The sequence below is a fragment of the Ranitomeya variabilis genome, chromosome 3 (genome assembly GCF_051348905.1).
Source record: "Ranitomeya variabilis isolate aRanVar5 chromosome 3, aRanVar5.hap1, whole genome shotgun sequence".
Classification (NCBI taxonomy): Eukaryota; Metazoa; Chordata; class Amphibia; order Anura; family Dendrobatidae; genus Ranitomeya; species Ranitomeya variabilis.
Genome location: NC_135234.1, coordinates 11078075 through 11105249, shown reverse-complemented (window position 1 = coordinate 11105249; position 27175 = coordinate 11078075). Strand labels below are relative to the sequence as shown.

At 48.4% G+C, this 27175-nt stretch overlaps 1 protein-coding gene across 9 annotated transcripts in view; it reads right to left on the bottom strand.

Annotated features, from left to right (window-relative positions):
• STXBP5L (syntaxin binding protein 5L) overlaps positions 1-27175 on the bottom strand; it is a 358674-nt gene that overhangs the window by 223030 nt on the left and 108469 nt on the right. For 8 of the 9 annotated variants that reach the window (XM_077293641.1, XM_077293643.1, XM_077293642.1 and 5 more), the window contains 2 exons: positions 4125-4206; positions 993-1093 (listed from right to left, as the gene is read on the bottom strand). The exons of the other annotated variant lie outside the window; for it this stretch is intronic. In XM_077293641.1, coding sequence (XP_077149756.1) covers positions 993-1093; positions 4125-4206 — 183 coding nt within the window. The remainder of the gene's footprint in view (positions 1-992; positions 1094-4124; positions 4207-27175) is intronic. 9 annotated transcript variants of the gene reach the window in all.

Here is a 27175-nt window from a genome sequence, read left to right as displayed (position 1 = left end):
TGGACCTCAGACTTGGCCGAAGGTTCACCTTCCAACAAGACAATGACCCTAAGCACACAGCTAAAATAACAGAGGAGTGGCTTCAGAACAACTCTGTGACCATTCTTGACAGGCCCAGCCAGAGCCCTGACCTAAACCCAATGGAGCATCTCTGGAGAGACATGAAAATGGCTGTCCACCAACGTTCACCATCCAACCTGACGGAACTGGAGAGGATCTGCAAGGAGGAATGGCCGAGGATCCCCAAATCCAGGGGAGGAAAACATGTGGCATCATTCCCAAGAAGACTCATGGCTGTACTAGCTCAAAAGGTGCTTCTACCCAATATTGAGCAAAGGGGCTGAATACTTATAACCATGTGATAGTTCAGGTTTTCTATTTTAATAAATTTGCAAAAATTTCTACATTTCTGTTTTTTTTCAGTGTAGATGAGGTGCAGAGTGCACATTAATGAGGAAAAAATGAACTTTATTGAATTTACCAAATGGCTGCAATGAAACAAAGAGTGGAAAATGTAAGGGGTCTGAAGACTTTTGGTACCCACTGTATATAGAGGATATCTCTTATTTTTCTCTCTTTATATACTATGACATGATTTTCAGAGATTTGTCTTTTCAAGGATGGATTATCTGGGTTCTTTAATGGCAAATGGCAAATCTATAAACGAAGCAGTGGAGATGTCAGGGCGGAGGGTTCATCAGTGTGTTGGCAGCACACAGAGCATTAGTTGAAGGCTACACTGCTTCATGACTGACTCAACGTGACGTGTGATTTCTATTATGTCCTGTGGGGAAATGAAATTATGGCCGCACTTTCAGACACGGTTGTGATGGTTGTCAGTTGGTCGTGACTTTTCCCTATGGGAAACATTAGAAGTCACGGTGGGCTGCAGCCGTGCGGGGCTCTATCTACCAAGCACATGTGCACGGATCCGCCGACCGCGGGGACCAGAAATCTCCAGCATGGTGTCTGCGGACTGTTATTCCTCTTACCGTTCCTTGTTAAATCTCAGGGAATGGAGCACAGCCGGGCGCTTCTGCCTCAGGCTCCACAAGTGAAGCGTCTCATCGGCACATGCAGCGACCAAGGCACCCTGCGGACACAAGGAAGAGAGTAACCAGCGCGGCACACGGGTGACATTGTGCTAGCGCCTGGGCGGACATAACACCTGGGTGACGGGCGCTGCCAGATGTGTGACCTATGGGCAGCGGGGCCCTTGTGTGAGAGGAGTATCCAGCTGGGGGCCATCTGCTCATGTCTGGTACTGTCATGGTCGGGAATCCCCTGCCTCATGGCCCATCTGTGACCCTGGACACCATGACTGAGCAGAGCTCCTATCCAGAAGTCAGTGACACAACAGGCGGCATGTCGGTCTGTCGGCGTGTCCATCATCAGTCGATCTGTCGGCGTGTCCATCATCAGTTTGACAAATTAAGTTTTAAGGAGCCATCCAGAAAAAAGCCTAGATGTTATAAATGAAAATAAGTCTAACAGATCCCCCACTAGACCTGTACCAGTGCTAATCACAGATCCATCCCTGTACTTCCCCACAGCCAATCACGTGTCACACAGCCATGTGACTGCTGCAAGCCACAAAATAACATTGACTGGCTGCAGTGGTCATGTGACTACACAGCATGTGACCAACGACAGGGGAAGAACGAAGAAAGCTCTGGGATCAGGAAGTATGGGCAGTGGATCCATCGGGATCAGTGAGGAATGACTGGAAACAGATGCAAAAAGTTATTTTTTTCTTCCAATCTCTTTAATACTGGCCATGAAATGTTAGTGATCTCCCCCAATTCTGCGCTGTGACCTCATAAACCATAACCCCAAACAGTGTTACCCCACAGGCTGTGCCTCACTACTGTGCCCCAATACTCTGTGCCCCCACACGCTGTGATCCCATACGCTATGATCCCATGCTGGACCCCCATACACTTTGCCCCATACACTGTGATCCCATGCTGTGCCCCCATACACTTTGCCCCATACGCTGTTATCCCAAGCCCTGTGCTCCCATACGCTGTTATCCCATGCCCTGTGCCCCCACACGCTGTTATCCCATGTCATGTGCCCCCACACGCTGTGATCCCATGCCCTGTGCCCCCACATGCTGTTATCCCATGCCGTGCCCCCACACGCTGTTATCCCATGCCCTGTGCCCCATACGCTGTTATCCCATGCCCTGTGCCCCCACTCGCAGTTATCCCATGCCCTGTGCCCCATACGCTGTTATTCCATGCCCTGTGCCCCCACACGCTGTTATCCCATGCCCTGTGCCCCCACATGCTGTTATCCCATGCCGTGCCCCCACACGCTGTTATCCCATGCCCTGTGCCCCAAACGCTGTTATCCCATGCCCTGTGCCCACACACGCTGTAATCCCATGCCCTGTTCCCCATACGCTCTTATCCCATGCCCTGTGCCCCCACACGCTGTTATCCCATGCCCTGTGCCCACATACGCTGTAATCCCATGCCATGTGCCCCCACACGCTGTTATCCCATGCCCTGTGCCCCCAAACGCTGTTATCCCATGCCCTGTGCCCCCATACGCTCTTATCCCATGCCCTGTGCCCCCACACGCTGTTATCCCATGCCCTGTGCCCCCACACGCTGTTATCCCATGCCCTGTAACCTCACACGCTATTATCCCATGCCCTGTGCCCCCAAACGCTGTTATCCCATGCCCTGTGCCCCCATACGCTCTTATCCCATGCCCTGTGCCCCCACACCGTTATCCCATGCCCTGTGCCCCCACACGCTGTTATCCCATGCCCTGTGCCCCCACACGCTGTTATCCCATGCCCTGTGCCCCCACACGCTGTTATCCCATGCCCTGTGCCCCATACGCTGTTATCCCATGTCCTGTGCCCCCACACGCTGTTATCCCATGCCCTGTGCCCCCACTCACAGTTATCCCATGCCCTGTGCCCCATACGCTGTTATCCCATGCCCTGTGCCCCCACACGCTGTTATCCCATGCCCTGTGCCCCAAACGCTGTTATCCCATGCCCTGTGCCCACACACGCTGTAATCCCATGCCCTGTGCCCCCATACGCTCTTATCCCATGCCCTGTGCCCCCACACGCTGTAATCCCATGCCATGTGCCCCCACACGCTGTTATCCCATGCCCTGTGCCCCCAAACGCTGTTATCCCATGCCCTGTGCCCCCATACGCTCTTATCCCATGCCCTGTGCTCCCACACGCTGTTATCCCATGCCCTGTGACCCCACACGCTGTTATCCCATGCCCTGTGCCCCCACACGCTCTTATCCCATGCCCTGTGACCTCACACGCTGTTATCCCATGCCCTGTGCCCCCAAACGCTGTTATCCCATGCCCTGTGCCCCCATACGCTCTTATCCCATGCCCTGTGCCCCCACACCGTTATCCCATGCCCTGTGCCCCCACACGCTGTTATCCCATGCCCTGTGCCCCCACACGCTGTTATCCCATGCCCTGTGCCCACACACGCTGTAATCCCATGCCCTGTGCCCCCATACGCTCTTATCCCATGCCCTGTGCCCCCACACGCCGTAATCCCATGCCATGTGCCCCCACACGCTGTTATCCCATGCCCTGTGCCCCCAAACGCTGTTATCCCATGCCCTGTGCCCCCATACGCTCTTATCCCATGCCGTGCTCCCACACGCTGTTATCCCATGCCCTGTGACCCCACACGCTGTTATCCCATGCCCTGTGCCCCCACACGCTCTTATCCCATGCCCTGTGACCTCACACGCTGTTATCCCATGCCCTGTGCCCCCAAACGCTGTTATCCCATGCCCTGTGCCCCCATACGCTCTTATCCCATGCCCTGTGCCCCCACACCGTTATCCCATGCCCTGTGCCCCCACACGCTGTTATCCCATGCCCTGTGCCCCCACACGCTGTTATCCCATGCCCTGTGCCCCCACACGCTGTTATCCCATGCCCTGTGCCCCCATACGCTGTGATCCCATGCCCTGTGCCCCATACGCTGTTATCCCATGCCCTGTGCCCCCATACGCTGTTATCCCATGCCCTGTGCCCCCACACGCTCTTATCCCATGCCCTGTGACCTCACATGCTGTGCACAGGGTGGCGGTGGCAGTATGATGGTTCAGGGGACGCTTACCTCATTGATTAGGAACTGAAGATGCAGGACGGCTGCGCCGCTCTCATGCTGGCAATGGCAGTCAACGCCAGGTCGGCCCAGTCTGAGACCGGATGGTTAAGGATTTTACTAGTGAACCATTACAAAATAGTTAACCCTTTCAGTACCACAATTAGGTGAAGAGCAATAAGGAGCAGTGGTGGAATACCGGTACGACCCTCCATGTTGGGGGTACACAGAGAGAACACGCTTTCCACTAGACCCCCGTTCTAAGGATTTGTGAAGGTCCTAGTGATCATACACTTATCCCATGGTGGGGGTGAGACTTTTTTTGCGTGTGTGTGTCCCTTTAAGGTATTGGTAATGGTTTATAGTTTTTTCTTCTTCTTGGAGAACTTTCTGTCACTGCCATCCTGAAATACAAGATAAGCTTCTCCGGCGATCACACAATGGTTACAGGCAACACATTCCTCCGAGCACCGCCACTCGCTGCCTGCACCCCCGGTGATGAGGGTCCCCTCATATCTCGCACCGCCGATCGCTGCCTGCACCCCCAGTGATGAGGGTCCTCTCGCACCGCCACTCACTGCCTGCACCACCGGTGATGAGGGTCCTCTCATACCTCGCACCTCCGATCGCTGACTGCACCACAGGTGATGAGGGTCGTACCTCGCACCTCCGATCGCTGACTGCACCCCCGGTGATGAGGGTCATCTCCTATCTCGCACCACCGCTCGCTGACTTCACCCCCGGTGATGAGGGTCCTCTCATACCTCGCCCCGCCGCTCGCTGCCTGCACCCCCAATGATGAGGGTCATATCTCGCACCGCCGCTCGCTGCCTTCACCCCTGGTGATGAGGGTCCTCTCGTACCTCGCACCGCCGCTCGCTGACTTCACCCCCGGTGATGAGGGTCCTCTCATACCTCGCACCGCTGCTCGCTGCCTGCACCCCCGGTGATGAGGGTCCTCTCGCACCTCGTACCGCCGCTCACTTCCTTCACCCCCGATGATGAGGGTCGTACCTCGCACTGCCGCTCACTGCCTTCACCCCTGGTGATGAGGGTCCTCTCGTACCTCGCACCGCCGCTCGCTGCCTGCACCCCCAGTGATGAGGGTCCTCTCACACTGCCGCTCGCTGACTGAACCACAGGTGATGAGGGTCCTCTCGTACCTCACATCGTCGCTAGCTGACTGCACCCCCGGTGATGAGGGTCCTCTCGCACCTCGCACCGCCGCTCGCTGACTGCACCACAGGTGATGAGGGTCGTACCTCGCACCGCCGCTCGCTGACTGCACCCCCAGTGATGAGGGTCCTCTCGTACCTCGCACCGCCGCTCACTGACTGCACCCCCGGTGATAAGGGTCCTCTCCTACCTCGCACTGCCGCTCGCTGACTTCACCCCCAATGATGAGGGTTTTCTCCTACCTCACTGACTTCACCCCTGGTGATGAGGGTCCTCTCCTACCTCGCATTGCCGCTAGCTGACTTCACCCCCGATGATGAGGGTCTTCTCCTACCTCGCACTGCCGGTCGCTGATTTCACCCCCGATGATGAGGGTCCTCTCCTACCTCGCACTGCCGCTCGCTGACTGCACCCCCGGTGATGAGTGTCCTCTCCTACCTCGCACTGCCGCTCGCTGACTGCACCCCCGGTGATGAGGGTTCTCTCCTACCTCGCATTGCCGCTCGCTGACTTCACCCCCGGTGATGAGGGTCCTCTAGCACCCACTTGTGGGCGGTATCCTGTGCAGCTACCATAATCACTATGACCTAAGTACACGCAGGTGACGACAGGTCTATGTTGGACGAGACTCTGGAAGACCCCACAAGGTAAGTAAGCAGGTGCCTAATGTTTTATCCACTCTGCACTGAGCAGACCAGTGGTCCTCAACCAGTCCCTCTCCAGCGGACGCAGAATTACAACTCCTATCATACTCTGCCTCATAGGCTGTCATGGCCTGTAGTGTCACACTAGAGAGCTATTGGATGCGGACCCCCGGCTTGAGTAGGGGTACCCCAGACGCGCTCCTATGTAGACCCGTTTCACTTACTTCATTTGCCGGGTGAAATGGCTTCTAAGCTTTGCAATAGAAATCTAGGTGGTAAGTTATTATTATTATAAATTTTTATAGAAAATTTATTTATTCCATGGCGCTTTACATGTGAAAAAAGGGGCATACATAGACAAGTACAATAAACTTGAGCAATACAAGCCACACACAAGTACAGAAGGAGAAAGGACGCTGCCCGCGAGGGCTCACAGTCTACAGGGGATGGGTGAGAATACAGTAGGAGAGGGAAGAGCTGGTCGTGCGGCGGTTCAGCAGACTACGGATCACTGCAGGCTGTAGGCTTGTCGGAAGAGGTGGGTATTCAGGTTCTTTTTGAAGATTTCCGTGGTAGGCGAGAGTCTGATTTGTTGGGGTAGAAAGTTCCAGAGTATGGGGGAAGCACGGGAGAAGTCTTGGATGCGGTTGTGGGAGGAAGAGATGAGAGGGGAGTAGAGAAGGAGATCTTGTGAGGACCGGAGGTTGCGTGTAGGTAGGAACCGGGAGACCATGTCACAGATGTATGGAGGAGACAGGTTGTGGATGGCTTTGTATGTCATTGTAAGGGTTTTGAACTGGAGCCTCTGGACAATAGGAAGCCAGTGAAGGGCCTGGCAGAGAGGAGAGGCTGGGGAATAGCAGGGAGACAGGTGGATTAGTCGGGCAGAGTTTAGGATAGATTGGAGTGGTGCAAGAGTGCTAGAGGGGAGGCCACAGAGCAGGAGGTTGCAATAGTCAAGGCGGGAGATGATGAGGGTGAGCATGTGCGTTTTTGCAGTTTCTTGGCCAAGGATTCAGGAAATGTTTTTGAGTTGGAGTCGGCAGGAGGAGGCAAGGGCTTGGATATGCGGCTTGAAAGAGAGGGAAGAGGCGAGGATCACCCCGAGGCACCGAGCATGCAGGACTGGGGAAAGTGAGCAGCCATTTACATTGATGGATAGGTCGGGTGGAGGGGTAGAATGAGGAGGGGGAAAGATGATGAATTCTGTTTTGTCCAAGTTCAGTTTTAGAAAAGAAGGCCAAGATAGCAGACAGACAGTGTGGGATGAGTTTTGATGAGGAAGGAGGTGAGGTCAGGTCCGGATAGGTAGATCTACGTGACATCGGCGTAGAGATGATATTGTAAACCGTGGGATTCTATGAGCTGTCTCAGGCTGAAGGTGTAGATGGAGAAGAGTAGGGGTCCTAGAACAGAGCCTTGGGGAACACCGACAGACAAGGGGTGAGGTGAGGAGGTGGTGTGGGGGATGGAGACATGAGGTTAGATATGACGAGATCCAGGATAGGGCCAAGTCTGTGATGCCAAGAGATGAGAGAATCTGTAGTAATAGGGAATGGTCCACAGTGTCAAAGGCAGAAGACAGGTCCAGGAGAAGGAGGACAGAGTAGTGTAGAAGGCAGAACACAGGTCCAGGAGAAGGAGGACAGAGTAGTGTAGAAGGCAGAACACAGGTCCAGGAGAAGGAGGACAGAGTAGTGTAGAAGGCAGAACACAGGTCCAGGAGAAGGACAGAGTAGTGTAGAAGGCAGAAAACAGGTCCAGGAGAAGGAGGACAGAGTAGTGTTGCTTGCTCTTGGTGGTTAGTGGGTCATTGGTGACTTTAGTTAGGGCAGTTTCAGTGGATTGATGTGAGGAGGACAGTTCATGATGATGTGTTGTTCCAGTAGTTTTGAGGCATAAGGCATAAGTTGTTGATTGATGGGGGTCCGACCGCGGCAGACTTTGATACCCATTACAATGACAGTTTATATGCACAGAATGATCTATTAACAATTGTTCTGTGCAGATCTGATCTGATCTGGTCGGTCTGTCTACACAATGAAACGTCTGCCAGTCACGCAGCCAATCAGCAGCCATTTCAACCAGCGTGGGGTAACAGGAAAAGCAGTCCGTGCTGCCGACAGTGGTCACCGAGGGGTTAAGGTGGCGGGTGTCTGTGTGCTCAGCACACCTCCTCCTCCTCCTGCTTGGTAAACTTGTACTGTTAGCCTTCAATTTCCATATAAATGCAGAATAAACAGCGTTTATTGATGTCTGCGCCCACAGCAGAGCAGCCATTACATAGACCCCGCTACTAACCCACACATGCGCTACTACATCTTGGGTTATTAGCCTGCCCATCCCTCCTCTCTCTTTCCTGAGGCTTCTCCCGTGCTGCCAGGGTCGGTCGGGCCCACAGGGGAACCAGAGGATTGTCCGGTGGGCCCAGGCACTTACACCGGCTGGCATACAGAGCCGGCAGCTGCCTAGGGCCCCCGCTGCACCAGGGGCCCCCAACCAGTGGCGTGTCGCAAATAGCGGCACACCCAGCTGTTATGGGGCCCATGAGTCAGGAGGGCCCGCCCTGTGCCAGCGGAGCAGCAGCTGGAGACAGGAGCCTGTTGCCGCTGCTAAAGAGAAATTAATATTCACGCTTCCCCAGCCCCACATACGTGGAGAGGAGTGAATATTCATTTTACTTTAAAAGCGGGCAGTGTTAGCGCAGGCGGAGGCTAACACTGCCTGCAGGGTAGACGCCAGAATCCATGGGCTGCTTCCAGGTATGATGTCATTTCCAGGAGACAGCTAGAATGTATGGACTGTAGTCAGGACCTGGAAGGAGCCATTCTAGCTACAATCGAGAAGGCTGCCAGCGAAGAAGATGCTGATAGCCTGCGGCTGCAGGAAACGTGCGGAGAGGTAAGTGGTGCTGTGTGTCTGTCTGTGTGCGTGCGTGAGTGGTGCGGTGCTGTGTGTGTGTGAGAGAGTGGTGCTGTGTGTTTGGTGCTGTGTGTGTATTGGAGAGGGCAATGATGTGGATGATGGAGAGAGCAGTGATGGGGGTGGTGGAGGAGAAGGCAATGTTGGTGGTGGTGGAAAGGATGATGGGGTAGTGGGGAAGGAGGCAATGATGGAGGTGGTGGAATGGGCAATGATGGGTAGTGGGGGAGAAGGCAATGATGGTTGTGGTGGAAAGGACAATAGTGGTGGAGGGGATGCAATGATGGAGGAGATGGAGGGAGCAATGATGGGAGTGGTGGGGGAGAAACCAATGATGGAGATGGTGGAAAGGGCAATGATGGGGTGGTGGTAGGGGAGAAAGCAATGATGGTTGTGATGGAAAGGACAATGATGGTAGTGGTGGAAAGGACAATGATGGCAGTGGTGGGGGAGGAGGTAATGATGGAGTTGGTGGAATGGGCAATTATGGGGGTAGTGGGGGAGAAAGCAATAATGGAGGTGGTGGAAAGGGCAATAATAGGGTTGGTAGGTGAGAAGGCAATGATAGAGGTGGTGATGAGAACAATGATGGAGGTGGGGGGTTGCATTATACCCTATGAGGAGGACTGCATTATACCCTATGAGGGGGGCTGCATTATACCCTATGAGGGGGGCTGTTATACCATATGAGGGGGGCTGTGTTATACCATATGAGGGGGCTACATTATATTCTGTGGGGGGGGCTACATTATATTCTGTGTGGGGGCTGCATAATTCTCTCAGGGGGCTACATTATATTCTGGGGGTGTCAGGACTCTGAACATTTTTTACCTTTTGTGCATTACTGCCCTCTTCCAAGATGGCGTCTTTGGTCTCATGTGCACTGTGTCTTCCTGCTATAAAACTCCACCCCAGCCTTCAGTCTGTGCTAGAGTATTCTGCCTTGCATCCAGCTCCTGACCTCTGATTACTCCCTGGCTATACACCGGCTCCTGTGAACCTGTGTGGTGATCCTGCTACTCTGCTCTGAGTTCCTGCTGCATACACCAGTTTCCAGTAATCCTCCTTCATCTGCTGCTCGTGTTTACTTCGATCTGCATTTGCTGGACATGTAAGCTGCTGCTGCTTTGCATTAACCTGAGACTATTAACCAGGCCTCCCTGGTTGAGCTAAGATATGATTTGAACTACCTATAAGCATATCTGTCTGTGCCTGGGCTAAGACAAGGATTTATTCTTGTCAAGTATCCTCAAGAATAACTGTGCTTCATAGACTTTCTGCGTGATTGCATTTTTCCCTGAAGACTGCTAAGCTGAGTTTATTATTTGCACCAAGTGTTGTGGACTTGAGTTTCTCTCTGCACCTGTTTGAATCACCGTGTGATAATATAGACTTTACCACTTATAAAACTGTGTCCTGTAGTTGTCTTGTTCCACGCAAAGAGTCTCCTGAGTTATCCCCTATAATTATTACAGGATACTCTAGCCTAAGAAAAAAAAAGGAGACTGCTGGAACAATGACTGCAGAAAGCAGATTAGAGCAGGTATTTTCCATAATTACTGTAGATCACTGCAGAAAGATGTGGAAGGTCTGCAAAAGAAGTTTGGAAGCTTTGAACTCAATCAACAAGTGTTTGGACAGACTTTTCAGGACTTGAGCAACAGCATGGCAGCCCAGGAAAACAAACTTGCTGGCATAGAGTCCCAGTATGTATGGGCTTTTCAGGACATAAGCACGCAAATAGCTGCACAAGTGACTTTACCCTCTGGGCAACCGCCACCAGCTAGCCCACCTAAGTTGCCCTCATTCAGATTTAATGGTGATCGCAACAAATTTCGTGGCTTTGTGAATCAATGTATGCTATATTTTGATGTGCATGCTGACCGCTTTCCTACTGATAGATCCAAAGTATTGTGTGTAATAATGCTACTGACCTCACGAGCGCTCGCCTGGGCGAATCCGATGATTGAGTCTCGTAACCCACGGTTAAATAACTTGGATGATTTCTTGGCCGCTATGGCATTAATGTTTGATGACCCTAATCGCCATGCAACTGCTGAATCTGCTTTGTTGTCTTTACGCCAGGCTAAACGTTCTGTTATTGAGTATGCCACTGAATTCAGGAGATTGGCGGTAGATACCAATTGGGACAGTTATGCACAATCGCCTATTTTTAAAAGGGGTCTGTCTAGTATTGTAAAAGATGAACTAGCCCGCTCTGAGTCACCACAAGAGCTGGAGACATTTATACAGCATTGTGCGCGCATAGACATTCGTCTCACTGAGCGTAGGCAGGAGAAATTTGCGGCATATAACCGTGTTTCTAACTTTTCCCTTCCTTCCAAAGAGCCTGCAGGTAAAACCTCTCGGGAGGTGGAGGAGGTGCCCATGCAAATTGATTCCGTTCAGAGGCACGAGATCAATGAGCGCCGGGAGCATCGCCTTCGTGAAAGTCTATGTTTCTACTGCGGCCAGTCTGACCACTTCTTGATCAATTGTCCTAAGTGTCCTAGACGGCCTAACAAGGTGCTAGCAGCAATAGGGGAGTATGACAACTGTGATGATGAATCTGACATCTCTGAATGTAGCCTGCATTTAAACGCTGTATTCCATTCACTTTCTATGACTTCAACCCCCAAGGAGCTGAAGTAAAAGAACTCTCACTGTTCTCTCCCTATTAAGATCCTGTGTGCAGGACAGTGGATTTCCAGTTCAGCTATGATTGACTCTGGTGCAGGTGGCAATTTCATGGATATCGCATTTGCCAAGGAACATGGTATTAAAATTCAGCAAAGAGCCTCTCCAATTACCATGGAAACAGTGGATGGGTCACCTTTAATCTCTGGGCCTGTGGATCAGGAGACCGTACCCCTTGAAATTTTGTTGGAGCCTAATCATCGGGAGCAACTTTCTTTCTTGCTAATTTCTTCTCCTCATGTTCCTGTGATTTTAGGCATTCCTTGGTTGTGTTCTCAGAACCCAATTATCAACTGGGAGACCAAGGAGATTATGTTCCCAACAAGGAGCAACTCAGCGTTAACAGAAGCTGTCCCTGAGTCCATGACTACGGAACCACATGTACAGGTATTTTCTTTACCTCCAGCTTATAAAGAGTTCTCTGACATCTGTGACAAGAAGAATGCAGATCAGCTTCCTCCACACAGGCATTATGACTGTCCCATTGAGCTGCTTCCCAGGGCAGCCATTCCTTTTGGTAACGTATACCCTTTGGCGGCACCTGAGCTTCAAGCCTTAAAAGAGTATATTGATGAAAATCTGGCCAAAGGCTTCATACGTCCTTCTTCCTCACCAGCAGGGGCACCTATCTTTTTTGTAAAGAAGAAGGATGGGACCCTGAGACCCTGTGTTGACTATCGAGAACTCAATAAGGTAACCGTACGAAACCGTTACCCTTTGCCTCTGATTCCCGAATTACTGGAAAGAGTCCGCCATGCTAAGGTGTTCTCTAAACTGGATCTTCGTGGGGCTTATAACTTGGTGCGTATTCGTCCAGGGGATGAGTGGAAGACAGCATTCAGATGCCGGTATGGACACTTTTAATCTCTTGTGATGCCCTTCGGGTTTTGTAACGCCCCTGCAACATTTCAACACCTTGCTAATTACATTTTCAGAGATTTGTTGGACCAGTTTGTAGTGATCTATTTGGACGATATACTAATCTTTTCTGACTCTGTACAGGAACATGAAGAACATGTCAAAACTGTTTTAAGACGTTTGAAAGAGAACCATCTGTATATTAAGCCGGAGAAATGAGAGTTCCATCGTTCTGAGATACAGTTCTTAGGTTATATCATCTCTCCCCAGGGGCTGAACATGGAATCTGGTAAGATTCAGGCTATCCTTGACTGGCCGGTACCCAAGAACGTTAAGGAAGTCCAACGTTTTATTGGTTTTGCAAATTTCTACAGATGCTTCATTCGAAATTTTTCTGATATTGTCCGTCCCATTACTTCCTTGACAAAGAAGGAAAAGACCTTTAAGTGGTCATCACAGGCTCAAGAAGCTTTTGATCGGCTTAAGATCTGTTTCACATCAGCACCACTGTTGATACACCCAGATCCAACACAACCTTTCAGTGTGGAGGTGGACGCTTCTGATAATGCTTTGGGGCTATTATCTCCCAAAGAACTGGAGAGAAGGGTCTGCTACATCCTTGTGCTTTCTTTTCCCATAGACTAACCTCAGCAGAGAAGAATTACGACGTGGGAGACAAGGAATTGCAGGCTATTATTGCGGCTTTCAAAGAATGGAGGCATAATCTGCAAGGAGCTGCACAACAGATCATAGTACTAACTGACCATCGCAATTTAGAGTTCCTTAGATCCGCTAGATGTCTTTCTCCTCGTCAGGCTCGTTGGAACTTGTTTTTAAATCAATTTAACTTTGTTATCTCGTACCGTCCAGGTTCTCGTAATGGGAAGGCTGATGCTTTATCCCGAATCCATGCTGCGGATTCCGTACCTAGAGCCCCATCCAAGACCATTCTATCTGATGCCAATTTCATCGGAGTTATCCACGATCAGGACTTATGGAAGGAGTGCAGGGAGGCCTATGAAGGTGATGTATTTCTGGCCAACCCACCTGTGGATATTAATCTTGTCTTTAAGGGTGGCATGTGGTTCAGAGATCGACTTATCTACGTCCCGGAGGTCGTCCGTCTGCAGATCCTCAAGTTGGTACATGACTCCAAGTTGGCTGGTCACAGGGGGTACAGAAGACACAAGAGTTCCTGAGCCGATTCTTCTGGTGGCCAACTTGCCAGAAGGATACCAAGGACTATGTTTTCTCTTGCGAGGTATGTGCCCGTTACAAGACTCCTCATGTGGCACATATGGGTCTTCTACAACCATTACCGGTTCCGTCCCGCCCTTGGGGGTCTATATCAATGGACTTTATTGTGGAGCTGCCTACATCAGGGGGCATGAATACAATCATGGTGGTAGTTGATCGCCTGACTAAAGCTGCTCATTTTGTTCCGTGCACCGGCCTCCCCTCAGCTAAAGATACAGTGAACTTTCGGTTGCACGGGGTTCCGGATGAGAACATCTGTGACCGTGGAGTACAGTTCACTTCAAGATTCTGGAAGGGGTTTTGCTCTGCACTCAATATTAATGTCTGTCTCTCTTCTGCTTACCATCCCCAGACAAATGGTCAAACTGAGCGTACCAACCAGACGCTGGAACAATATCTAAGATGCTATGTCAGCCATCTCCAGGATGATTGGTTGGAGTTGTTGCAGTTAGCCGAATTTTCATATAATAATTCTCAGAGCGCCTCCACTAAATTTACACCTTTCTTTGCCAATCTGGGTTATCACCCGTGTATTTTTTTTTAAAATTTGTTTATTAACAGCAAAATGAATCATGTTACATATACATTTGTTCCCAAAAGTCTGATTACAATAAACAGTGCATTAGAATCATGCATTGACAAGCATACAGTAGAATAATATTTCAGTTATGACCAGCGCTTTTTGAAACTGTAAAGTAAAGGCATTAAGTTATTGGTAACATATAGAAATATGAATCATAAATTGTACCTATCTCTATTCTAACTACTAATACACCGCATTACCTCGTACCTGTCGCCCGTATGGAGTCCCCACTCATCCCCAAAACCAGTCATATTGTAGTTATAGAGTAAGATGGGAAGAATTCCATCTACCCCAAATTTTTTCTAACTTTCCCAGACACCCCCTGTTCTGGTACAATGTGCGTTCATATGGGATGATTGAATTTACCAAATCAATCCAGGTTCTCCGAGAGGGGTATGAGCCCCCATCCACTGCAATGCCAGTGCCTTTCTTGCCATAAAAAGGGTTTCCCGTAGGAGGATCCCAGTGTAGTGATCCCAAGTCTCTTCCTCCCATACTCCAAATATACAAATTAGTGGATCAAGGGGAACAGGAAGCGATAGCAGCGAAGTAAGTAAGGATGTCACCTCCCTCCAATAATGAGAAGTAACAGGACAACTCCAAATCATGTGAATAAAGTCTGCATCCAATAAGTGACATCGCTGACACTCTGACGTTTGATACCAACCCATTTTATAAAGCCGTATCGGAGTTAAATATGCTTGGTGCAATATATATAACTGGATCATCCTATTATTAACTGATGGAGACACCCCAACCGGAGACTCAAGAACGTCCTCCCAATCCTCCTCCTGTATATTGGAAAGAAGACCCTCCCATTTTCCCTTAATAGAAGAGCAGATGTGGCACCTGAAGATAGCAAATAGGTGTAGAGGGAGGAGATAAGACCTTGAGGGCCTTGGGATTTGAGGATCCCTATCAAAGGCAAAGAAGAGATAGCACGACCCACACCCGAATGTCTCATATACGATTGAATAGCGGACCTTAATTGTAAATATCTAAAAAATTGGGATCGCGGTATATTGTGTTTAGCTTGTAATTGTTCGAACGATACAAAAATTCCCCCGTCATATAGATCACCTATGGAGAAGACGCCATGCGCCACCCAGAAGTCAGTGGATGGGTGGTTAGATAAAGCTGGGAAATAGCCATTATTCCACAGGGGCATCTCCGCTATAATGGCTGTAAATTTAATAGATTTTTTAATTTGCCTCCAGACTAATCGCGCCAAACGGAGCAAAGGTAGCAAACGTGGGGCATTGGTTTTCTCCATTTCCAGAAAGTGCAGTGGACAATCAATTTGAGCTGACTGAAAAAGGTGATTTTCAGAGTTGGGAGGGGACCTATCGGGCATCCACTCATTAAGAGCTTTAGCCTGACCTGCCAAATAATAGAAATAAAAGTCCGGTAACGCCGCCCCACCCCACTGTTTTGGCCTCTGTAGCGTGGACAGTTTAAGTTTGGGTCTGGAAGTACCCCATATGAAGGTTGTGGTTTGAGAATTTAAAGTGGTAAAAAAGGATTTAGGGATCGGCACCGCGCTGTGTTGAAGGAAATAATTGAGTTTAGGGAGTAATATCATTTTAATTAAATTAGTGCGACCAGCTACAGAAAGTGGGAGTTTAGACCAAGCTGCAAATTTAAGTTTAACCAGTTCTATCAGGGGAAATATATTAAGTTGTAAATCAAGCCCACTACGTTGAGAAATATGTATGCCTAGATATTTAAAACTGGTTACGATGGGGAGGGGAGACAGGGTCCCAAGGCGAGGTGTTGGAATGTGGGAGAGAGGCATCAACGCGGACTTATCCCAATTAACCCCTTCACCCCCGGAGCTTTTTCCGTTTTTCCGTTTTCGTTTTTCGCTCCCCTCCTTCCCAGAGCCATAACTTTTTTATTTTTCTGTCAATTTGGCCATGTGAGGGCTTATTTTTTGCGGGACGAGTTGTACTTTTGAACGACATCATTGGTTTTACCATGTCGTGTACTAGAAAACGGGAAAAAAATTCCAAGTGCAGTGAAATTGCAAAAAAAGTGCAATCCCACACTTGTTTTTTGCTTGCCTATTTTGCTAGGTTCACTAAATGCTAAAACTGACCTGCCATTATGATTCTCCAGGTCAGTACGAGTTCATAGACACCTAACATGACTAGGTTCTTTTTTACCTAAGTGGTGAAAAAAAATTCCAAACTTTGCAAAAAAATAAATAAATAAAATTGCGCCATTTTCCGATACCCGTAGCGTCTCCATTTTTCGTGATCTGGGGTCGGGTGAGGGCTTATTTTTTGCGTGCCGAGCTGGCATTTTTAATGATAGCATTTTGGTGCAGATACGTTCTTTTGATCGCCCGTTATTGCATTTTAATGCAATGTCGTGGCGACCAAAAAAACGTAAATCTGGCGTTTCGATTTTTTTTTTCATTACGCCGTTTAGCGATCAGGTTAATGCTTTTTTTTTATTGATAGATCGGGCGATTCTGAACGCGGCGATACCAAATATGTGTAGGTTGGGTTTTTTTTTTATTGATTTATTTTGATTGGGGCAAAAGGGGGGTGATTTAAACTTTTATATTTTTTTTATTTTTTTCACATTTTTTTTAACTTTTTTTTTTAACTTTTACCATGCTTCTATAGCCTCCATGGGAGGCTAGAAGCAGGCACAGCCCGATCGGCTCTGCTACATAACAGCGATCATCAGATCGCTGTTATGTAGCTAAAATGCAGGTGTGCTATGAGCGCCGACCACAGGGGGGCGCTCACAGCCACCGGCGATCAGTAACCATAGAGGTCTCCAGGACCTCTATGGTTACAATGTACAAGCATCGCCGACCTCCGATCATGTGACGGGGGTCGGCGATGCGCTCATATCCGGCCGCACGGCCGGATGCGGTAGTTAAATGCCGCTGTCTGAGTTTGACAGCGGCATTTAACTAGTTAATAGCGGCGGGTGATCGCGATTTCACCCGCCGCTATTGCGCGCACATGTCAGCTGTAAAAAACAGCTGACATGTCGCGACTTTGATGTGCGCTCACCGCCGGAGCGCACATCAAAGCGGGGGTCCCGACATGTGACGTACTATTCCGTCACATGTCGGGAAGGGGTTAATACATAGGCCTGAGTATCTACTAAACTCGTCTATAGTAGCTATCACCCGTGGTAAAGTTTCCTCCGCTTTATCCATAAAAATCACCATATCATCAGCATACAGACCGATGGTATCCACCCGACCAGCTATGTCTATGCCTTTAATATCTGGAGAGGACCTCATGCTATCGCCAAAGCCTCTATCGCCAGAGCGAAGAGGGCCGGAGAGAGGGGGCACCCCTGGCGGGTTCCTCGATGTAATGAAAAGGGTGCAGAAATTGTACCATTTACAATTAGACGGGCTCTAGGTTTAATATACAATAGACCCACCCATTTTAGAAGTTTGTCTCCAAAGCCATATTTTTGTAAACATGCTAAGAGGAAGGGCCATTCGAGAGAATCAAAGGCCTTAGCCGCATCCAGCGATGCCAGTGCCCAGGAGTTATCTAATACTAATGAACTGTATTGGACTACCGATTGAACTCGCCTAATATTAATAGAGGTATTCTTGCCTGGCATAAAACATGTTTGGTCTGGGTGTATAAGATCTAGTATAATTGAGTTTAGTCTGGTAGCTAGAATTTTAGTGAAAATTTTATAGTCCACATTCGCCAGAGATATAGGACGGTAAGATCCACATTCCAAAGGGTCCTTCCCCTCTTTTTTAAGTACAATAATGTTTGCCTCGTAATAGGTGTCAGGCATAGAGCCTGCCTCCCACAACCCCTGAAATATTTTCAACAAAAGTGGCGCCAGTATACCCCGATATTTCTTATATAATTCAATGGGAAACCCGTCTGGACCAGGAGCTTTCCCGGAAGCCATATCTGTCATGGCACATTCAATTTCCTCCAAGGTAAACTCAGCGTCCATATAGTCTCGCTGTGTTGAGCTTAGTGTGGGAAACGTTATATCCGATAGGTAGTTTAGGTTTTCCGAGACATCAAAGTCACACTTGGATGAATATAGTGCCCTATAATATTCATGAAAACAGTGGAGTATCTCCTCGGTCGAGGACACCAGTAGTCCGTCAGCTGTTCGGATCTGCAATATAGTATTGGATATATTATGTTGGCGTAGCAAAAAGGCTAAGAATTTACTAGCTTGGTTGCCCAATTCAAAGTAAGATTGACGCGTAAAGAATAGCTTACGCTTGGACTTAGTGTCCATATGTTGAACATATAGTCTCTGAGAGGATAGCCTTTCAAGTCTATTGCCATTAGTGGGATCAGATATATATGCAGATTCCGAATCTCTCAGTCTCCGCTCAACCTCGTCATCCTCCCCTGAGGTCACCCTCTTTATATAGGAAATTGTGGACGACAGACATCCCCGCAAATATGCCTTAAGGGCATCCCAGGATATATTAGTATCCTGGGGCTCTGGGTGGGATGAGAGAAAACACTCCAGCTGATCAACGGTTCTATCATTAGAATCCAGTAATTTAAGCCAAAACGGATTCAATTTCCAAAGTATGCCATTATTAGGGTGTCCAAATTTAAGTTTAAGGATAATTGGGCTGTGGTCAGATATTCGCCTGTTACCATGTTCAATACTGTCAACCCACATTGCCACCTTATCGGAACCAAATATGTAATCTAAGCGGGAGAGGGTGCGTCTGGTAGATGAATGGCAGGTATATCCTTTCACCCCGGGGTGGCGAGCTCTCCACAGATCTAGCCATCCACTTCCCTCCATAAACAAAGCTAGTTGGGAAGGGGCTCGTGAAGGAGGCTCCCCAGTCGTCTCGTCACCCAGTCTCAGTCTATCTAGGCGATTATCCATAACCAGATTAAAGTCCCCCAAGCAGATAACGTTAGCTTCCGGGAAGCCTAGAGCAAAACTCAGTGCCTTCCGAAGAACCGAGACGCCAGCCGGAGGGGGGTTGTAAACACACAGTATAATATATTCACAAGAGTTCATTAGAGCATGTACAAAGACAAAACGGCCCTCGGTGTCCCTTCTAGTTTCTCTGACCTCCCATCTAACGTCCCTGTGAATGAGCAGCGAAACCCCTCTAGAGTAGCTAGTGTGAAATGCGTGGGCGGATCACTGCACCCATGGTTTCTGTACACGGCGGACCGAGTCTCTAGTCAAATGTGTCTCCACCAGCGCCACCACGTGAGGGTGATGCCTCTTGATCTGAGAAAAGACCTTAATCTTTTTCCGAGGTGAATTAATACCCCGTACATTCCAGGTCATGCAGACTACCTCAGACCCCCATACCGATATTTCGAAATGTAATAAAGAAGTGGCGTCCGGGCTGAGATTGGGGACAACCCATACAAGGCAGGAGAACTGTTGGCGGCGATTTCTACCTACAAAAAAAATAAAACCAGAATAAAAACAGAAACAGAACGAAAACCAAACATTATAGGAGTAAAATCCTGTGCTCCAACTGACAAGCAAAAACGGGGATACCCTCGCTAGATTCAGCGTCCGGTATTGTTGTTAAGTGGGACGTCCACATAGAGAGCTCCAATATGAAATGATTAGCACAACTACATTAGGATTTTTTTGCATTGGACATCCCGTGGGTTCGCAGCCATTCAGTCACCTCCTCCGGATCAGTGAAAAATACAGAGGTGCCATCGTGAACAACGCGCAAACGAGCTGGATAAATCATGGAATATATAACATTTCGGTCTCTGAGTTGTTTCTTTATATCCATAAATTGTGCCCGCTGTTTCTGTAGTTCCATTGAGAAGTCTGGGAAGATTGAAATAGTAGCATTGTGGAATTTAATAGGGCTCTTCTGCCTCGCCAGGCGCAGGATAGTGTCTCTGTCTTTACTGTTAAGGAGACGTGACAAAAAGGGTCTCGGCGGAGCTCCAGGGGGGAGGGGTCTCGTAGGAACTCTATGGGCTCTTTCCACGGAGAAGGTTGAGGAGAATTTACCTCCCAGAGAGGTCTTGAGCCATTCCTCCAGAAATTCTTCAGGACGTTGACCCTCGGAGTGTTCCGGCAGACCAATAATATGGATATTATTCCGACGTAGTCTATTCTCCAGGTCATCCGCTTTTTGTTTCCAAGCATTAATGGAGCCAGCCACCTTTGTCAAGTTGGCCTCCATGGGAGGAATGATGTCCTCCACTTGTGACACTCTTGTCTCCACCTCTGTGATACGTCCACCGATAGTTTGCATATCATGTCTCAGGCGGCCAACCTCAGTGTGCCCGTTCTCTATTTTTTCCGTAAGAGAAGATCTAGTTAAAGAGATGGCCTGCATTAATTGTTCAGAAGCCTGCTTGAGGGTCAGATCTTCTTGTTCACCCTCTTCAACACTGTCTGACAGGTGGCTATTCCGTGGAGCCTGTGCAGGATTATTTCTAAGGGTTCGCCCTCCATTCAAATGTTCCTCTCTAACAAATTTCTTCAATTTGTCAGCAGCTCCCGAACTCTTTGAGTTCTGCATTACTGACAGAGGTGAAGGACAGCCGGATAATCAGGAAAACAAAAGCGGCAACTCCACTCACAGTGATGATAGAGTAATACGAGTCCCATATACAGAGCCTGGCAGGCAGCACAGAATGAACAGGATATTTATAGTGGCAATGGAGTTCATTAAACACAGCAGTGCCCAGTTCAGGTTAAACTTTGTACACTAGGGCAAGGAGGGGAGAGCCTGCAGCCCCCGCAGAGAAAGCAGCAAGGAGGGGAGCCAATCCCTCCAAGTCTTTAGCGATGATAAGGATAGGTGACTGTCGAGTAAGGGGAGCACGGGGCCCAATTTCTCAGGGCACACTCCGATTGTCCCCACAGCGTAGATCAGGATGTGTGCACACCCCCAGACAGCGCTTTAATGATAGCGTTCAGTGCCGCGTCACTTCTGATTAGGCGCGCGCTTATGAAATGACCGCCACCTCCCGCCGGTACCGCCGCCCAGCTCCCTCCAACCTCCGGCGCACACAAGTCCAGCCACTCTCCGCAGAGCCTCCCAGGCTCAGAAGGGTCCCAGCGGCGACGGAGGCCGGCGCCGCTCTGTGGTTCCTGAGCGCGTGTGTATAGAAAATGGCCGCCGCCTCGTGTGTGCCTCACCGCTCTCACTAGCTTTCCGGGATCTCCGCTCCTCTTCCTGCACCGGAACGCTCCCCACAGCAGCCGCTCACCCTCCGGGGTCCTAGAGGGTCTTCAAGCTGTGAGAAGCCTACATTGGAAGGGCTTTTAGGTGCCAGGATTTGTTCAGGATAGCAGGAGCTCTTCTCGGGTACGTCCTCTCGCTCCTGTTACATAGCCACGCCCCCCATCACCCGTGTATTTTACCTAGGTCTCCAATTAATTCTCCGGTTCCGGCAGTGGAGGAAAGGCTGACTGCGATGAGACAAAATCTGGAGGTTCTGAAGGAATCCCTGACCACAGCTCAAGAACGTTATAAGAGATTGGCTGATAGATTCCGTAAACCTGCACCCATGTTCAAGGTAGGAGATTCCGTGTGGTTATCAACTAAGAATCTGAAGTTAAACGTTCCTTCACAAAAACTTGGACAGAAATTCATTGGCCCTTTCAAGATCAACGGTATTGTGAGCTCTGTGGCCTGCCGGCTGAAGCTGCCTAGGACAATGAAGGTACACCCAGTTTTTCATGTATCTTTACTAAAGCCTGTATCTCCTAATACCTTCCAGGGACGTGTTGTGCCACCTCCGCAGCCTGTGGTGATTGATGGGCTAGAACAATTTGTGGTGGAGGAAATTATTGATTCCAGGATTCGCTGGAATCGGCTCCAATATCTGATAAGATGGCAGGGATATCCCCCTGAGGAACTCTTGGCAACCTGTGGAAAACATCAATGCCCAACAGAAGATTTCTCGTTTTCATCAGAGATTCCCTGAGAAACCAGGTCCAGGATCGTCCTGAGGCCGCTTCTAAGGAGGGAGTAATGTCAGGACTCTGAACATTTTTTACCTTTTGTGCATTACTGCCCTCTTCCAAGATGGCGTCTTTGGTCTCATGTGCACTGTGTCTTCCTGCTATAAAACTCCACCCCAGCCTTCAGTCTGTGCTAGAGTATTCTGCCTTGCATCCAGCTCCTGACCTCTGATTACTCCCTGGCTATACACCTGCTCCTGTGAACCTGTGTGGTGATCCTGCTACTCTGCTCTGAGTTCCTGCTGCATACACAAGTTTCCAGTAATCCTCCTTCATCTGCTGCTCGTGTTTACTTCATCTGCATTTGCTGGACATGTAAGCTGCTGCTGCTTTACATTAACCTGAGACTATTAACCAGGCCTCCCTGGTTGAGCTAAGATATGATTTGAACTGCCTATAAGCATATCTATCTGTGTCTGGACTAAGACAAGGACTTATTCGTGTCAAGTATCCTCAAGAATAATTGTGCTTCATAGACTTTCTGCGTGATTGCATTTTCCTCTGAAGTTTCCTATAGACTGCTGAGCTGTGTTTATTATTTGCACCAAGTGTTGTGGACTTGAGTTTCTCTCTGCACCTGTTTGAATCACCGTGTGATAATATAGACTTTACCACTTATAAAACTGTGTCCTGTAGTTGTCTTGTTCCACGCAAAGAGTCTCCTGAGTTATCCCCTATAATTATTACAGGGGGCTACATTATACTATTATACTATATGAGGGGAGGGGGCTACAGTATATTCTATGGGGAGCTGCATTATACTCTGAAGGGGCTACATTATATTCTGTGGAGGTGATGCATTAGACTATATGAGGAGGGCTGCATTATACCCTATGAGGGGGCTACATTATATTCTATGGGGGGCTTCGTTATATCATATGAGGGGCTGCATTATATTTTGTGGTGGGCTGCATTATGCCCTATGAGGGATGCTGCATTATATTCTATGAGGGGGACTGCCTTATATTCCATGAGAGGGGTACATTATATTCTATGAGGGGGCTACTTTATATTCTATGAGGGGGCTACATTATAGAACTAACCTAAACCAAACAAGGATCCCTAAAATATAACCTTTATTCGGGTAATTAAAAATAGACTTTATTAATCAGTAATTATTTAAAAGTAATAAGGCATCCAATGTACCTAAACCGCCCTGTATGGTACTCTAATTCACCCTACCTAGCTGTGGAGGTAGGCACCCTACTTTACCGCGGTAGGCGCCCCCACTCGTCGGAGGCTGGCCCTATTGTTGCCCTAGGGCTCCCTATGGTACTGGAAACCTGATAGGCACTGCAGCATACCCCTATAGTGACAACTACCTGACAGTGGAGGTAGGCACCCTAAGTTGTCGCGGTAGGCGCCCCCACTCCGCGGCGGCTGACCCTGGGGTCCCTTACTCACCCTACAATCAGGAAAGATGAAAGATATATGTCCCAATACACCCCAAAACCCGTGAAAAAAGAAACAAAACAGAATAAACAAAATAACCAGAAAAAATTAGCAAAACTAAACCAAAAAATATAGAAACTTTCCAGACTATTGTAACCCAGAAAGATGATTTAAAGTGCTGGTTAGATAAACAGTAGACTGGTACGTCCCAGATGGGATCACAGGTCACTGGAGTGTAATAATATACCTTAATCCGAACAGATGATTATTTACAGTTATAGCACTTGGATACTTTCCATAATGCACATATAAACCACATATAGAGAATACTATCAGCATTCCTCTATTGTTTTAAAGAGGTATGGCCTTATCCTGCCATATAGTGCCCAAACAGTGCAAGGCTGAGAATTATGTACCACTTAGAACTATAATAATCTGGTAGTTTTACTGGCTCAATGGCCAGACTCCAATCAGTCAGTACTGGACAAGGGTAAACATACTTTAGCGAAAAAAATTAATTATAGGCAGTTGGGATATATTGGTAACTACTAGCAACACATTATTAAAACTTAATGTTACCGGTTCAGTTAGAGCGCTTACTCATATTTCTGAGGTATGCTAATGGCAAGAAAAATTATTATTATAGGTAGTTAGGACATATTAGTAACCACTAGCAACACCTTATTGAGACTTAATGTTACAGATTCAGTTAGAGCGCTCACTCATATTGCTGAGGTATGCTAATAGGTGCAATTGCACAAAAAATACTTATCAGCGTTTTGAAAGTTCCCATTTTGTTCGTCTCGCTTCTGCCCCCAGATGCAATGATCAACTCTCGCAAGTAGTCCCCATACAATGTCCAGAAGTGGATTGTCTCAGTGGTCCATTCTCACATATAATCCCCATCCAATGTCCAATAGGACATAAACGCTGATAAGTATTTTTTGTGCAATTGCACCTATTAGCATACCTCAGCAATATGAGTGAGCGCTCTAACTGAATCTGTAACATTAAGTCTCAATAAGGTGTTGCTAGTGGTTACTAATATGTCCTAACTACCTATAATAATAATTTTTCTTGCCATTAGCATACCTCAGAAATATGAGTAAGCGCTCTAACTGAACCGGTAACATTAAGTTTTAATAATGTGTTGCTAGTAGTTACCAATATATCCCAACTGCCTATAATTAATTTTTTTCGCTAAAGTATGTTTACCCTTGTCCAGTACTGACTGATTGGAGTCTGGCCATTGAGCCAGTAAAACTACCAGATTATTATAGTTCTAAGTGGTACATAATTCTCAGCCTTGCACTGTTTGGGCACTATATGGCAGGATAAGGCCATACCTCTTTAAAACAATAGAGGAATGCTGATAGTATTCTCTATATGTGGTTTATATGTGCATTATGGAAAGTATCCAAGTGCTATAACTGTAAATAATCATCTGTTCGGATTAAGTTATATTATCACACTCCAGTGACCTGTGATCCCATCTGGAACGTACCAGTCTACTGTTTATCTAACCAGCACTTTAAATCATCTTTCTGGGTTACAATAGTCTGGAAAGTTTCTATATTTTTTGGTTTAGTTTTGCTAATTTTTTCTGGTTATTTTGTTTATTCTGTTTTGTTTCTTTTTTCACGGGTTTTGGGGTGTATTGGGACATATATCTTTCATCTTTCCTGATTGTAGGGTGAGTAAGGGACCCCAGGGTCAGCCGCCGCGGAGTGGGGGCGCCTACCGCGACAACTTAGGGTGCCTACCTCCACTGTCAGGTAGTTGTCACTATAGGGGTATGCTGCAGTGCCTATCAGGTTTCCAGTACCATAGGGAGCCCTAGGGCAACAATAGGGCCAGCCTCCGACGAGTGGGGGCGCCTACCGCGGTAAAGTAGGGTGCCTACCTCCACAGCTAGGTAGGGTGAATTAGAGTACCATACAGGGCGGTTTAGGTACATTGGATGCCTTATTACTTTTAAATAATTACTGATTAATAAAGTCCATTTTTAATTACCCGAATAAAGGTTATATTTTAGGAATCCTTGTTTGGTTTAGGTTAGTTCTTGGTTCTAGGATTCCGCTTTATAGTAGTTTGGTTTTTGGTGGGGCTACATTATACTCTATGAGGGGGCTACCCCAACCCCTGCTACATAATTAAGACGTGTACTACCTTATATTCTACTCTGATATTAGCGTGTTTTACCACACAATTGGTGGTCTCGTATTTATTTCTATGTAGCTATAGTGGGCCCCAAGAATGATTTTCTCTGGTGGTCCCAAGGTGCTCCAGTCCGACGCTACTTGCTGCACCTGATTTCTGTGACTCCCAGCTTCTCATCACCGAACTGCACTGCTCCTAAACAATAGGGGTCCAAACGCAAAGCCCACCCAGACATGTGACACTATGAGGTGCAGCTGTTCAGTGGCAGCTGAGTCCATCTCATCTCAGCGCAACTCACATGAAAGAAAAAATATTGTATCAAAATGAGCAAAACAGTTCAGTAAGTGACACATCGCCAGAATTAGGGTCTCTGCCCCCTCATCTTGCTGCTCTCAGATGACATAGCAGAAATCTGATGACAGATTCCCTTTAAGGCATTCAGTCAGTGAGCTGTTTACTCAGCTTGTATCCTGCTCCTGATGCCCGTGGCGATCACACCCAGCATTGTGCTCACAAACACTACTCCCAGCAGACAAACCCCGAGAGGCAGATCCTCTCCATCCGCAGATCTCCACACTGGAGCTCCCGTGCAGACCGCCGTGGGCCGAAAACACGACGACCCGGGGACGAGAAGTCACACTACTGGAGAGAGGACCGAGTATATACACGGCCGCTTTATATACCTGCACTGAGTATATACATGGGCGCGCTATATACCTGCACTGAGTATATACACTGCCGCTCTATATACCTGCACTGAGTATATACACGGGCGCTCTATATACCTGCACTGAGTATATACACGGCCGCTCTATATACCTGTACTGGGTATATACACGGCTGCACTATATACCTGCACTAAGTATATACATGGCCACCCTATATACCTGCACTGAGTATATACACGGCCGCTCTATATACCTGCACTGAGTATTTACACGGCCGCTCTATATACCTGCACTGAGTATATACACAGCCGCTCTATATACCTGCACTGAGTATATATGGAGCGCCCCCACACCGCCGCAGGGCCGAGGGGTACCCGGAGCCGGGCCTCTGGGATCTCAGTCCTGGGGTTGTCACGGTGGCTAGACCCGGTCCGTGGCCCTGTCTGTCAGTGGGGGACGTCCGTTGCAAATAGGTGCTGTTAATGGTGGTGTAGCGGTGCAGTTGTGGGGTGCAGGTCGCGGTAAATGACGAGGACACCAGGTTGCAGTCTCTTTACCTCTTTACTGGAGATCTCTCGGTCCTCAGTCCGGAATCCGGTCCACCAGGCTGCGCAAGTCCGGCCGGTCCAATGGCACCTCCAGAGTTCTCCTCACAGGTGGAAATCAGTGCCTTCCTTCTTAGCGCTTTGTGTTGTAGTCCTTCCCTGCTGTGCATACGGAAAGTACCCCACAACTGTTGTGTCTGTTTCTTAAGTT